Here is a 15,525-nt window from a genome sequence, read left to right on the forward strand (position 1 = left end):
GATATTTTGAATAATATTATTCATTGACATCAACCCACATTCCTCATTAATAAAATCAAATATAATTATCTATTTAATATAACAATTGTTATAATTGATTAATTTTTTTTTTACTTATGCGATTATTTTCTAACTTTAATAATAATGTTCACTTTAAATATAATTTATTTGTTGTTAACGTGATGTAATTTATAAACTGATGTTATTATCATTTAAAATTATTGTTCTTTAGTTTAAACCACTTATTATTATTAATAAGTTAAAGAAGACTTTTAAGAAACACTTAATATTACTATTAAAATGTGAAACATACATTCAATAATAAACTGATAAGTAGACAATTTGTATTTTAAAAGAGACTTGTATAGATGATATGATATATCCATGATTTTTATAATTTAATTTTATTATTTATAATTATAGTTCATTAGTTTTAAAACAACTTATTATTATTAATAAATGAAAGAAAACTTTTAAAAGATACTTATATCATTATTATTAAACTATCAAACATATATTAAAATATAAAGTGATAAGATAGAAAATTTACATTTTAAAAGAGATTTACATGAATACTATGATAATATTGTATATCCATGATTTTAATTAATTATTACTTTGAAGCAACACAAATATACAAACATATATACAATATTTAATTAGATATCATCTATATTACTGTCGATAACATAAATCTAATCTAATTTACATTAAGGTTTAAACCATAAAATACTATAATTATCTTAAAAGAATACTTAAACCAAGAAAAAAAATAAGAAAAAAATTAATATATAACAAACATACAAATTAAAAACTTTAACATAATAACATGGCTCGAAAAATAGTTCAAATCCTTCAAACCAACACAAAACCTTTAAACTTGTTTTCTTTGTGAATTTTATATATGATTTGTATTTGTGTGTCTATTAAAAGAGAATAAGATTTTATACTAGACTATCAATTAATTGCTTATTAAACATATTATATAAGTTATAAAACTTTTCATGATGTGTGATTAATTACTTTGAAGGTGAAAAGATATGAGGGTTTCAAATGATGAGATGCTTGAAATTTTGTGTGGGGGTTACAAGATAGGAAAAATACCTAATTTATAAGTATAATATCATATGATATGATATGTATTTGGATTAATTATTAATATTACATAAAAAAAACCCTCAAATTTTCTTTGGGTCGAAATCCTTAAGAATGATTGGATTACAAAAATATTTTTTTTCACAATAATGTAATTTTTTTTATACGAGTGAATAAAAGTAAGGGATAATGACTTAAAAGGGTAATATATTTTTTTGATTTGTAAACATTTGCTCACTAAGTTTTTTTTTCGTCCACATTTACCCTTCAACTTGTTAAACTGTACACATTCAGTCCTTATGACCGGTTACTCCAGGTTAGCCAGAAAAATGACTTATTAGGGTAATATATTTCTAATTTTAGATATATTTAGTCCTTAATATTTTTGTACGCATTTAGTCAATTAATATTTTTTTGTTTCAAAATAAATCCATTTTTGTTTTTGTACCAATTCAGTACTTATGAATGATTTATTTAGAGTTTTTTTTTTCTCACGACACTATCATTAATATATATATATTTTTTTGTTTCAAAATAAATATATTTTTGTTTTTGTACCAATTCAGTACTTATCAATGATTTATTTAGGATTTTTCTCACGACACTATCATTGATGAGGTGTCTGGGGCTGGTGATGCTTATGTCCATCACAGCCTCGACTGTTTGGTTGCATAGGTATTGTGGTTTGGCTTAGGTTTTGTGTTCCGAAGTTGTAACATCTTAATACGATATCTGATTTTAATGATCTTTATATCCAAACGTATTCGTTTTCTAAATCTGCTATAACTTTCATTAATATTACCCCCGTTAAAATATAATATATTTTTACTTATGGTTTTATAAAAAAAATATCCATACATGCATTCATAAAAAAAACGTATGGATATAAAGATCGTAAGTAAAAAATATATTACTTTTTAACGGGAGTAATCTAAACGAAAGTTGTAGTAGACTAAAAATACAAAAACATAGATATAAAGATCATTAAAATCCGAGACAGTATGAAAAATTTATGACGTTCAAAAGACACGACCTAAACAACCAAGTAGTCAAGATCGCGATGGACATAAACATCAAAAGCCTAAAACACCTCGTTAATGATTGTCTCACATAAGATGTTGTGAGTAAAACCTAAAGGAATCATTCATAAGCATTAAATGAATACAAAAAAAAAAAACTATTTTGCAAATAAAAAAAAATAAGAACTAAATACATATAAAAAATATTAATGACTAAATGTATATAAAACAAAAAATATATTACTTTATTAAGATATTTTTACCGGATAATCTAGAATAACCGGCTATAAAAACTGAATATGTATACTTCGAACAAATTGAAGGAGTAAAAAAAAAAAAAAAACTTAATTGACCAACCCTTTTAAATCATTATCCGTAAAATAACACATTTTGATTGAGCAAAGAAAAGTGACGGCAATTGGCCAGCTAAGACCATACATTGAGAGTTTGACACCCACCGTGAAACAACGAATTCATTTTCTTGGAAAATTCCGTATTCATAACTGTTTATTTACATCGCTTTCCAAAGTCCAAGCAAATATACCCTTACAAACCAATATTTAAATAACGTACCCAGTTTCTCTCTCCAAAATTAGGCAGACTCGAAGACTAAATCACCATATCATCATGGAAAGATAGCAACTGAATTTTCATCAATAATGGGAAATTGTATGAACGCATCTGCTGCTGCAGATGCTAATTCCACCATCTCTGCTAATCAAAGCTCCAACACCAGACCTTCTTCTACTACAGGTTGGTTTAATTTCGCTTATTGATGCTATCGTATCTTCAATTTCCTTGTTTGGATAAATTTATGATATGGGTTTTTGTCTGTTTATTCATTTATTGCTCAAATAGGATGTTCAGATTTTAGATATGTTACTTTCCTTATCTTATATTTCTACTTAATTCGGTAACTTCTATATTTGGGAATTTCTCACACAATCAAAATTCAAAACCCCAAGATTATTTGATTGTTTAATTGGGTTATTCAGGGACTTCGATTAGTACGAGTAATGGTGTTGGAAATTCAGCCACAAGTAGCAGCGCCGGCCACAGCCGGTTTTGGGAGGATACTTCACCAAACGGTGAAGTGTTGCCGGCGGCGGATTTGAAGGTGTATTCGTACTCAGATTTGAAATCTTGCACTCGAAATTTCAAATCCGATATGGTTTTGGGCGTTGGAGGTTTTGGAACAGTTTACAAGGGTTGGGTGGAGGAAAAGACAATGTTGCCCTCCAAACATGGTACAGGAATAATGGTTGCTATCAAGAAATTGAATCATGAAAGTGTTCAAGGCTTTCAAGAATGGCAGGTGTGTAATTTTGGGAACAAAATTTGCAGTTTTTTCCTAGTTGTAGTGAAATCTATTTAAGGAAAGGTTGGCATTAAAAGGGTATTTGTTTCCCACAATGTTGTGTTAAAAATCTCAAAAAGATGTGATCTTGCGTCTTTTCTTTTTGTGAATATGTGGAAACTCTTTCCATTTTTGGTAAAAACATGATAATACTTTGAAAGACATTTTTAGGGTTTAGGCTATACATAGAAAGCCAAAGGCAACTAGGTTTCCTTATGATGAATTTGAAATAGATAGCAACATACACTCACTATTTTTTTTTTTTTTTCATTTTAATTTTGTTACTTAACTATGAAAATCGATACTCAAAGTCAAAAGTCAACCCACTGACTTTACAAAGTTGACTGCCATTGATTTTTATAGTGGTTTTATGGAAGTTGGATGGGTTTTTGTAAAGACTTTTGGAAAGTTGGGTGGTTTTAGACTTTTAGTAAACATCTTAAGTCCACTAATGAAATTAGAAAATAAGTGAAAAGTCTCATGTCCCTAACATTTTCCATTAAGTTCTTTTTTTGTTTCTCATTTCCTTTCTATTTTTATGTCATTGATAACTTTGGCGCTTTCACAGATGCCAATGGAATTGGAATTCGAGATTCCATTCCATGGCGAGTTTGGTTGCCAAATGGATAGAATTCAGTTCCGTCGCAATCCTTCAAATTACATGTTGGATGGGGATAAATTCAATTCCATTGTTTTTTTTTTCTTATTAAAAGACCAAATTACCCTAAATGATATTAATTGAAATAAATAAAAAGAAAATTTCAATTATCTATATATTTACATAACTTTCTTGAAATAAATTGCAGTCAGAAGTGAACTTCTTGGGGCGTCTTTCACACCCTAACTTGGTGAAGCTTCTCGGGTATTGTAGGGAGGATAGAGACCTTCTGCTTGTATATGAATTCATGCAAAAGGGAAGCTTGGAAAACCATCTTTTTAGACGTAAGGAATTTGACATGAGATGAAAAACAAAAACCGAGGGTCATTTTCGTCAAATGCTGAAACTTGTTTGGTTTTGCAGGAAGTTCGGTGGTTGAACCGCTTTCTTGGGATCTTCGGCTTAAAATAGCCATCGGTGCGGCTCGAGGGCTAGCTTTCTTACACAGTTCGGATGATAATGTGATTTATAGAGATATTAAGGCCTCAAATATATTGCTTGATGGGGTAAGAGTTTTATAATTTATATAAATCTCATACTTTATTTATATTTAATTTTTACTCTTTCGTTTTTAGGTTTTTGATTGCATCTTTTTAGGTCATCCACTGACATTGATGTCAATTGAACAAAAATTGCTATCTTTTGTCCTACCCAAAAAGGTGGACCATGGAATTGCTCTCGATCTCTTATCTGTTCAAAAGACGTAAATGCCCTCCTCATCCTCATCTTCGAAAATAGGAATCGAAAGCTTGTCTAGTCTCATCCTGTACAAAAGACAAGATGAGACTTTGTTGAACTGGACAAGCTTTCTAGGGCTATTTCTGGGGATGAGGATGAGGAGGACATTTACGTCTTTTTCACAAACAAGAGATCGCATGTACCTGTCCCACCGTTTTTGTGTGGGACAAAAAGTTATTATGTTTGTCTCGTTGACATTATTCCTACAATGAATGTCAAATGCAGTACAACATGTTTTGTCTCGTCCTAAAATCTTTTTAGTAGTGTGTACCTTTTGCATAATAAAATATGAAATATTCCTCTTTTAGCGTCATGTTTGGAAAATATAGCATGCGATTTATCTTTTGTGGTATGGAGATTTTCTTGATTATTGATATTTTATCTTTTGAGTATTTGTAGAATTACAATGCAAAGTTATCGGATTTTGGATTGGCAAAATTGGGTCCTTCGGGTGGAATGTCACATGTAACAACAAGAGTCATGGGGACATACGGGTATGCGGCTCCTGAGTACATTGCTACAGGTAACCTCTCATTTCTTTTTATGTAATTTTTAACAACACAAATTTTATTTTAAAAAGTTCCGATTTAGCTAAAATTGTAATGTTACCCATTTAACTGTTACCAAAATAATACACACAAACCAAAATTTACCTATTTTTAGTTATAATCAATACCCATATATACAGATGCACGAGTCTTCAACTCATCGCATCTCGTTAGGCTATTGCTTTCAGAGTTATTGAGAGTTAGTTTATAACTTTCAGTTTGACCAAAACTGAAAGTTATAAACTAGCCAAACTAGTTTACAACTGAAAGTTATAAACTATTATGTAACTTTCAGTTTTTGGGTGAGTGATACAAATGCTATCACCCCAAACTAAAAGTTATATACTAGCTATCAACTCTGAATCAACTTAAAAGTTATATATTTATATGAAAATTTCAGGTCATTTATATGTGAAGAGTGATGTGTACGGATTCGGTGTTGTGTTACTCGAGATGATGTCTGGATTACGGGCGCTTGACACAAAGCGTGCGGGCCCAGAACACAACCTAGTGGAATGGGCGAAACCATTGCTCCCAAATAGAAAGAAAATAAAAACATTAATGGATGCAAGAATAGAAGGCCAATATTCAAGTAAAGCAGCAATGTTATTTGCCCAACTTGCCCTTCATTGCCTTGAACCCGAACCCCGAAAACGGCCTTCCATGAAAGAAGTAACCGAATCCCTAGAGCATATAAATTCTATGAAGCTTAAGTCCAAAGGAAAGGCCTAAAATTTTACTCATTCATCCTATTTTTATAGAAATTTTTTTTGTAGCATTTTGGGTTTTTTGTATTATTTATTTTTGGGAAATTATGCTTTTTGTCTTTTACCTGAAAAGCTAGTGCAATTTTTTTTTTCTTGCGGAAAAACCACTAGTAATTTAATTTTTTTAATTTTCATTTAAATCGTTATTTGCCTACTAATATTGGTTAGCATGTTACAATAATTTAACCTGCATAAGGTATATCGTGCTAGATTGTTTTAGACTGTTAACCGATTTTAGTAGATAAATAATAACTTAAATGAAAAATAAAAAAATCCGAATTATCAATAGTTTTTCTGCAAAAAAAAAAAAAATAAATAAAAAAAAAATCATAATGGCTTTTTCAGGTAAAGACTGAAAATGCAAGGGCTATTTTGAAATTTGTCCATTATTTTATAGCCATGATCATAGACAAAGAGAGAATTAAACACCCAAAACTGTGTCGTTTTGGGTATTGTCTCAGGAAAACTGCATAGATAGTTGCAGCTGTGTTGTGTTTTTTTTTTGGGTCCCCAGTTGTTTGTTGTTTTGGGAGTTTCTTTTTATATGTTTTCTTGTGAATGATTATATAATATATGTGGTTATTACGAGTGCGCCTGTTGTGAATAGAATTATATGGTATTTTGGTGATGTCTTGTAGTCTTGTATAACTTGGTAGTGTTACTAAATATATATTTTTTTTACAACGAACTATTCCAATTTCCACTTGTTCATTTTAGATTGTTACAAATTATTTACAAAGTCTAATAATTAATTTGTTTGACCTTGCCAACGTGGCAAGCATACAAGATGTATAAACGTCAGATGGGGAAAAAAATAATCAATCAGATGCAAAAAAAAAAAAAAAAGGATTATACAAAAGATGGATTATACGAGGAGGAATCAGAGATATTAAGGGGAGAATAAGTTGAGGAGAATAGGGGGAGAAAAGAATATATTTCAAAGCTTTAACGAGTTATGAAGCTAGTTAATAGTTATAGATATAGTTGTGAAGGCAGATAAGTTCATAAAATTACTAAGACGCCCAACATTGAAACATTGAATACTTTCAAAAGTCGATTCCATAGTTTAGAGATTTCGTTATTTCAAGGGAAGATTAAGAGCTTCACGTTTCTAAGTTACTATACTATATGTATTATAATTTATACCCATACACTCATATTTCATTCCGAATGGCTAACTTGCTATTTGATGGATAAAAATGATGCATGAAATGAAGAAATTTAGGGGGAGTTTGTTGGTCAAAGTTTATTGAAGCACTCGAAGTATGTTCCCTATTTTTTGTTCATTTAAACAAAGCCCATTTTCCAGTCAAAGGTCTTGCTATAGATGAGAAATTCTAGAATAATATTTGATAATAAGCCAACTAAACGTAAAAAGTTAAACCCTACGAGTTGCAAAGACTTTTAAATGATTCCCAGTTTATAATCGCTTCTACTTTTCCGGGTCAACCTTGATACATTTGTTGTTATCCGTATGACCCATGAACTACACCTCTCAAATAATAATAATAATAATCTTACAAAATTCCACATAAAGCGTTTCCTTATCAACAACTCCAAAACTTCTTGCAATTGTGTTTCGTGTTCTTCCTCGGTTTTCATATAGGTTGAGATATCATCAACAACACGATGATTAAACAATTCAACACCTCCAAAACTTCTTGCAATTGTGAGGCCCTCGACACGGAATTTCAAGTAAGACTCTAGTGGAGGATATGCACAACTTTGCAACACCCCAACATTGTTTTACAACAATAGTCACCTTAAATGCTCTCTTAATTTTTCTATCTCTAGAGTGAATTCATAGGCATCTATCATCATAATAAGACTCCACATCGATACATCAATACCTTTAATGGTCAAAAGATTGAAAGAATATATATATATATATATATATATATATATATATATATATATATATATATACACACACACACACACACACACACACACACACACACACACACACACACAACACCACCTGTGATACATTACTTAACTGCCAAGCATAACTTGCATATTGTAAGCACGATTGAGGTGATTCACAACTCTACATAAAGAAGACTTAATTTTCTATAACTTTTGTGTTTTATGTTTGAGAAATAGACTTATTAATATAATTAACTTTTGGTTTGTATACATCTGAGTAACTATCTTTTTTGTTTGTATACATCTAAGTAACGAACTTTTTGAAAATGTTCACATATGACCATTATGACCGACTGTAGCAGGTTACATCCGGATATAATGGTCATATGTGAACACTTCCAAAAAAATCGGTCAGGGGTGGTGGACTTCATGTATAGTATCATAACAACAAGTATAATATTGATCAAAGCAATACAACCAATCATAAATATAATCGAAAAAGAATTACATGGTTTCAAGTGTTACATATTTCAATGATTGATTACAACACGATAATAAAATAGATGTTCAACGTCGTAGTGTTCCATCCTAAAAAGCTTGTGGTTACTTGATTTCGTTGATTTCCGGAGAATACAATTATTTTTGAAAATGTGTCAACAATTAAGTTAGTGAGTTCATAAGCTTTTGAATGTGATGTTAAAATCCTTTTCTTTGTAAAAGTGATGTTTGTTCAAGAAAAATTCAATATTTTCCTTTTGAAATGCATTGTAGTCTTAAAATTCAAGACTAAAATGTACAAGTATTTTTCCATACTTAAAGTAATTTTATGTAAGTTTAAATCGACCTAAACTTGTTAAATTTAAAAATAAAACCCGTAAATCTTATGTTTTGTTAATACCCCATGCGAGTTATTATAAACATACTATGACCCAATCAACCTCGTAATACGACGTTCTTTAGGCGTCGCCAGTTAAATGACACTTATCACCCCAAACCTGTCGGTCTAGTTGTTTCATGCAGCTCAGATGTGGGTTTGTCAGACTCAATATAGATCTATACACAATTATCACGTTCTTCCTACAAGAGACTCTGGTTACAATTTACAGGATTTTTGATTTCGTTACTTTGAATGTAACGCGAAGCGAATGTCTCACAAATTTATTCATTAACAGATTTATGTGAACTGAACTGAAAACCTTTGGTAATGAGCTTGATATGTAAATGATACATAAACTATACCTATTATAGTTTAACATAACTATTTGTAATGTATATGTAACATAACCTATACCTATTATAGTTTATCCAAAACGTTTGTAATGCAAATGAACCCCATTTTATGCGAGTCGAATGTATAGTAAGAACATAATCGTGTTTATCATGCCTTATCTTGTATTAATTGTAATGATAAAGGGCTCTTACCAATCAGTGAGTATTTTCTATTACATAATTATAGCACAATGGAAAACACCGTTAAATATGAAATCATCAAAGATTAACACTTTGCTCAACATGTTACAAAGTGTGATGAAAGTTGTAAGCTGTTAACTTGTTTTTTTTTTGACATTTTTGCACTGTTTTGGAAAAATCGCAGAATAATTATACGAAGTTAAAAACTAAATCCGTAAACTCTGAATGTTTAGAAAATTGTCTAGTTTGTTCATAAATTTTATTATGATTTTTAGATGTCTCTAACTTGTGTTAAAATGTCCATATTCACAAACTGGTCCGAATTCGTAGCTACAGTGACAGACAGTTTTGTAAAAATCGCCATAAATTATAGAAAAATCGTATGGACATGTGCAAGTAGTTATGTTAAAGGTATAAACCTGAACTATTTTCATCTAATACAGTTTTGAAAACTAAAATGTTTAAGTTGACCAAAACATTTTGTGAATGGAGTTAAACTTTTCTGATGAAAGCTGTTAGATGAGTTTAGTTATGTTCTTGGTGGTTTTAACTTGTATTCCCCTCTTAAAACTTGAGAAAAACATGAAAATATAAAGGTATGAACTCACCTTGTGTGATTTCAGTGGATGGATGATGAAGGAAAGAAGTGCTCAACTCAAGAACACTTAGATGATGCTTGAAGATTTGAAGTTCTAACACAAATATGATGAAGTTTGTGTAAGAAACCTATGATTTGAGTAGAAAGGAGTGAAATAATCATATGGAGGATATAGTACTTACCAAAAGTAGAAGAAAAGCTTGGAGAATAACCTTGAATCTCGAAATTTAGAGAGAGAATGTGAGAGAGAATGAAGTTTGTTCTATGGTGGAAAATGAGAGAAATGTGAGGAGAGAGGGGAGTTTCTAGCCTTTGACCAAGAGTGTAGTTGGAAAAATGGTGGGAAAGGACAATGAAATAACCAGGTATAATGGAAGGACAATGGCTGGTCATTTAGTGGGTATGGGGTGGTTGCTTGTGTCATACACTAAGGCAAAGTCGACACTCCACCCATAAATCTTACCTACTAGATTTTATTCTTAGGCAAGGATTTTCCCCAAAATATAATTAGAATATGAATATTTAGGGTTTATTATGTTAAAATACGAGTTTAGGTGAAAATCCCGCGTCAAAATAATGAAAAACGGGCTCAAAACGCTAAAAAATATTGAAAACCGGGCAAAAACTGCCAAAATCCGAAATTCAGGACCGAAGGTGCGAAGGTTCGGCTCCTTAGGAGCATAGAACCGAAGGTAAGGTTCGGTTGTGTGGTCTGAGGACCGAAGTAGAGGGAATCGAAAGTGGAGTAGGAGCCGAAAGTAGCAATCTCGGACCGAAGGTCAAGTTCTCGAACCGAAGGTGACCTCTCGGTCCCTTAGCAGGTTCGGTTCTCAGGAGGTGGTTTCAGCTCCTTAAGAGGGCTCGGCTCCTTAAGACTGTTTTTCACGTAGACTTCCGTTTTCAAGCGGTTTTCGTCTAATTCGAGGGTCGGGATGCCTCGAGTGATTATAAGAAGTTGAGAGAGATTTCGAGAGAGATTTGGGAGAGATTTCACATATGTGGAGAGATCTCTCATACGGGAGAGATTTGGGAGAGATTTCGCATACTTGGAGAGATTTCTCATACAGAGAGAGAGAGAGAGAGAGAGAGAGATTTGGAAGAGATTTCTCATTCAGAGAGAGATTTGGGAGAGATTTCACAAGCTTGGAGGGATTTGGGAGAGATTTCACATGCTTGGAGGGATTTGGGAGTGATTTCACATGCTTGGAGGGATTTGGGAGTGATTTCACATGCTTGGAGGGATTTGGGAGAGATTTCACATACTTGGAGAGATAGTGTGAAAGAGATTGAGAGAGACTTCATTTGCGGCCTTTTTAAGTGTCTGGCTTCGTAACACAAGGTTTGTACATCCCGTTAAGTCTCGTTATGATTGTTATATGCCACCGAGGGTTAAGGAATAAGGTTTTATCGAATAGATCCATCACTTGCTCTGATTAGGGTTTAGAATTTCTGAACATACGAACTTTCCAAGTGATAGCTTCTTATTAAAATAGCGAGTTGAACAACTTTAAGCATAAGGAAAAACCTAATATACAAGGGTTAGATGAGTTGATCGGTTTGACCCATTGACTTTATATGACTTTGACTTGACCAGAAATTGACGATTGTCACATCATCCCCCCTTGAGAAGGAATTTCATCCCGAAATTAGTGTTCCGACTGGGACTTCAAGGGTTGGGGAAAAGATGCAGGTATTTTTGTTTCATCTGATCTTCGCACTCCCAGGTGTACTCGGGTCCTCGTTTAGCATCCCCACGGACCTTCACCATATAAATGCGACTTTGTTTCATTCTCTTGATTTCCCGATCCATGATTTCAACCGGTTCCTCTACAAAGTGGAGACTCTCGTTCATTTTGATTTCACCGAGTGGTAAGTGAGCATTCCCACGCTTTATCGAAGTCAATCAACCAAGTTATTAACATGTCGCCCAAGTTTGAACTGTCCCTTTTGTTCTGCCCGTCGGTTTGCTGGTGGTAGGACATACTCAAGTATAGCCTAGTTCCACGTAAGGGTTGCCAGAGTCTCAAAATGAATCTACTATCTCTATTCGAGATAACAGATATTGACAGGCCATGTGGTCGCATAATCTCTTTGATGTATGTTCAAGTCGATTCCTCTATCCTGTCAGTTCTTTGATTAGTAGGGAGTGTGCGGATTCGGCCAGTCTGTTGACGGTTACCCAAATGGTATCGAGACCATCCATTGTCTTAGGGAGCTTAGTTATGAATCCCATGGTTAGCCGCTCCCACTTCCTTTTGGGTATCACTGGTTGTTGTAGGAAATGCGAAGGCTTCCTTTATTCTACCTTGACCTTGGCACAAGTCCGATACTTACCCACATGTGTAGCGATGTCAGCTTTCCCATTTTTCCATCGATGTTACTTTTTGAGGTCCAGACACATCTTGTCCGAGCCTGGATGAAGGGAGTAAAGAGTTTTCATGTGCTTCTTTTGTGATATTATTTCTGAATCCATCAACCTCGGTGTCCAGATCCGGTTCATGAGATAACATGCCCTGCCGCTCTTGCCTTCTAGGTTTTTATGATTGGTAAAGATTGTACATCTTGTGTCATAGAGGTGGTGTCTCTAGATCTCTAGGGCGAATAATACCGCTCCTAGTTTGAGGTCATGCGTGACCTAGCCGACCCCGTATGTCTTTTAGTTGTCTTAAGTCATAAGTAATACCTTCTCCTCGGAGCGTTGTGTAGGGCCTGCTGTAGTGTTTCTCGTTTGTCGTTTAGATCGGTGGGGGAGCATATAGGTTCAATTTACATGACTAGATTACTTCTAATGGTAGAACATCCACTTACACTCCTAGGAAGCCTTGTCCCGAAGCTCCTGGTAGGACTCGTACCTGGTCCTTCTATCATTAACTTGCGTATATAGGTTGTATATAATTAGGGTTGGTAGGACGGTTGGATGGGTGACTCTGCCCCAAGTCCACAACCTGACAAGGAACAGGAATTAGGGCGGAAGCACGCATCCAATGCCCGTAGAATCTTAATTACATATTATCCTCACATATACCCTCAGTAGTGATAGTCTAACCGTATTCGTCCCAAGCTTCCATGCTTGATCTTAACCTGTTATACGAGTGATATCCTTGAAACGTTTACTAGGAATAAATTGAAAAGGTTACAAAAGGTATAACACACCTCCAGAGAGTGCTTCAGGGTTTTGCAACGAAGGATGACCTGAGGGTTAGAATTAGATTTAAGGTTATGAGAGACGAGGGCTTCGATATCCAGTTGGTTAGGTGGAGGGTCTTCTCGTAACATATGAAATCAATAAGGTGATGATCCAAACCAATCCATATTGAATGACTACCCTAGTTTTCTCGATAACACCTGTATTAGTCATATTCGTAATAGGCATTCGTTAGAGTGGTAGTGCATCATGTGTTTCTTTTTAGTGTTTTGGTTTTGATCGATGTTATTGTTACTGCAAATGATTTATACCACCGTAGCTGGTGCTGGTAGTAAGTGTGTTCTAGTAGCTAGTGATGATACTTTATATTGTAATCCCCGACCGATCATTCCATGATCGATCGACATATGCAAGTCGTATGTCATTTGACATTCATGAAATCGACAGGTGAATCGCTCTATCCGAATACCATCACTTGACATGGAACAGGAATTAGGACGTAATTATTCGCTTTAATTATATAGTATTTTGATTATAATTAATCCTGATGCATACATCAATTCATCACAGCTCGCCGGTAATGATCCTAAGGTCATATATGAGTGTCCTTGATTTGATTGAATGAGAGAATATTTTAACTACTTTTTGAAAGACGGTAATTTTCGCAAACATACCAAATTTATTACAACCATATGGTACTTAAACATTTTTGTTTGTTGGAAACATTACAAAAGTCCTAATAAGATTCCTTATTGCTCCTGTTGGTTTGTTTATCACACTCCTCCTGCTCCCCCATCATTCTTCTCAGTCGGATAGTCTCTCTTGAAGTGTCCCATCTTGCTGCATAGGTGGCATACTGGAATTACATCGGTGTTGGTGCTTGAGGCGATGAGTCGGGTCTGGGTTCTGCAGGAGTGGGAAGTGTGTCCATTCTTATTGCATTTTTTACAGTGCAATACCTGACAAGCCCCATTGTGGTGGTAGCTACACTTGTTACACTTTGGAAGTTTTCCAATATACCGTTTGGCTAGTGCTTGAGTGATAGGTGTTGTGGCAAAGGTCGAGGAATGCGTCGTGATCGCTGGCTTAATCGTAGGGCAGCCACGTATTGTTGTCTTTTAGCGAGTTTTTGAGTTAGAGTGCGATTCTTTTTGTCCCAAAACTTTCGTTTTTTGCTCTTTGGCTTGTGGTCTAAGACATCTTCTTTGGTGGACACCCGCTAGTGTCCTTGAATGTTACTGCGGTTAGTATTGGCGACACCATCTTCACCTCTGTGAGCGTTGTTAGCATTGAGTTGCGCCATGACGGCTGTCACAGCTTCCGTGACCGCATCTTGAAAAGTAGCAGAGTCTATCTGCAGGATTGTTGCCTTGCTTATTGGTTGGTTACCTTTTTGTGAAGACATAATCATGTTGCATGGGGAGAAACGATGTTATGAGTGGGGATGATTATTTCTAGTTATATCCTTACCAATTATATACACATATATAAATTTCACACTTTACTGAACTATTCTCGATGTTTTTGCTAACATTCCTGAGACGGAGTTATGGTAGTGGGTAGAAGTAGGTTTTGTACGAGCGTTAAGTTTTCCCATCCTAGGATTATGTTTGTCCAAATATGATTAGCTGAGGAGTTCTGATGGAATCTGATGCATTAGTGTTACTATGATCGCACCCTATATGCCCACGAAAAAAGCATCTTTCAACTAAAATGTTTAAAGGTGAAACGATAATGAGTCATTAGAAGGGCTATGTGTCGCGAGTTATCTAACTACGTTTATCTTAGTTATAAGTGTATTGTATTTCGATTTTTATGGTGTTCTGAAAGCAATTCTTACTAAGAGTTCATAATAAACCCATGTATTTTAGTAGTTCTGTATCCAAGTGAAACCTTGTAATGTGATCCAAGCTAAGTCCTTCTTACGACCACTTGATGTATGCTCAGTTGTATGAGTAAGACTTAATAGACCTTCAATTCTAATGGGCCTGCCGTAAGCCCCTTTTGTTAATGTGATTCTAGTAATTTTTGGTTTTAGAGAAAATTTTGACCTCGATGCAGGTCAACACCACATCATTGTAGGGAAAAGTTTTGTCGGCAAATAAATCCCCCGATTAGTGTGACCACTTAAATCGCAGGGTTGAGCTTACATATAGAATAGAGTAGCATCCTTGCATACTCCTGAACCTAATCTGCAAGGTCTTGTGAGCAGTATGAACTCTACTAACAACGATCCATCCCCTTTGATGCCTGAGACAAAGTCGATGCACCTTGCAGTTCTACCAATTGACGCTTGTTTGCGACCATTCTCTCTTCGAGTG

General features: G+C 34.2%; 1 protein-coding gene across 1 annotated transcript; it reads left to right on the plus strand.

Moving 5' to 3' along the window:
- The first annotated feature begins 2,638 nt into the window (after positions 1-2,638).
- LOC145008014 (putative serine/threonine-protein kinase PIX13) lies at positions 2,639-6,773 on the plus strand. Its single transcript, XM_078966623.1, has 6 exons — positions 2,639-2,867; positions 3,110-3,429; positions 4,278-4,413; positions 4,493-4,635; positions 5,267-5,390; positions 5,816-6,773. Exons 1-6 carry the CDS (start codon positions 2,774-2,776, stop codon positions 6,145-6,147), a joined length of 1,149 nt encoding a protein of 382 aa, XP_078822749.1. The 5' UTR covers positions 2,639-2,773; the 3' UTR covers positions 6,148-6,773.
- Positions 6,774-15,525: the final 8,752 nt, after the last annotated feature.

The sequence above is a fragment of the Lactuca saligna genome, chromosome 8 (genome assembly GCF_052625555.1).
Source record: "Lactuca saligna cultivar CGN05327 chromosome 8, ASM5262555v1, whole genome shotgun sequence".
In the NCBI taxonomy this organism is placed as follows: domain Eukaryota; kingdom Viridiplantae; phylum Streptophyta; class Magnoliopsida; order Asterales; family Asteraceae; genus Lactuca; species Lactuca saligna.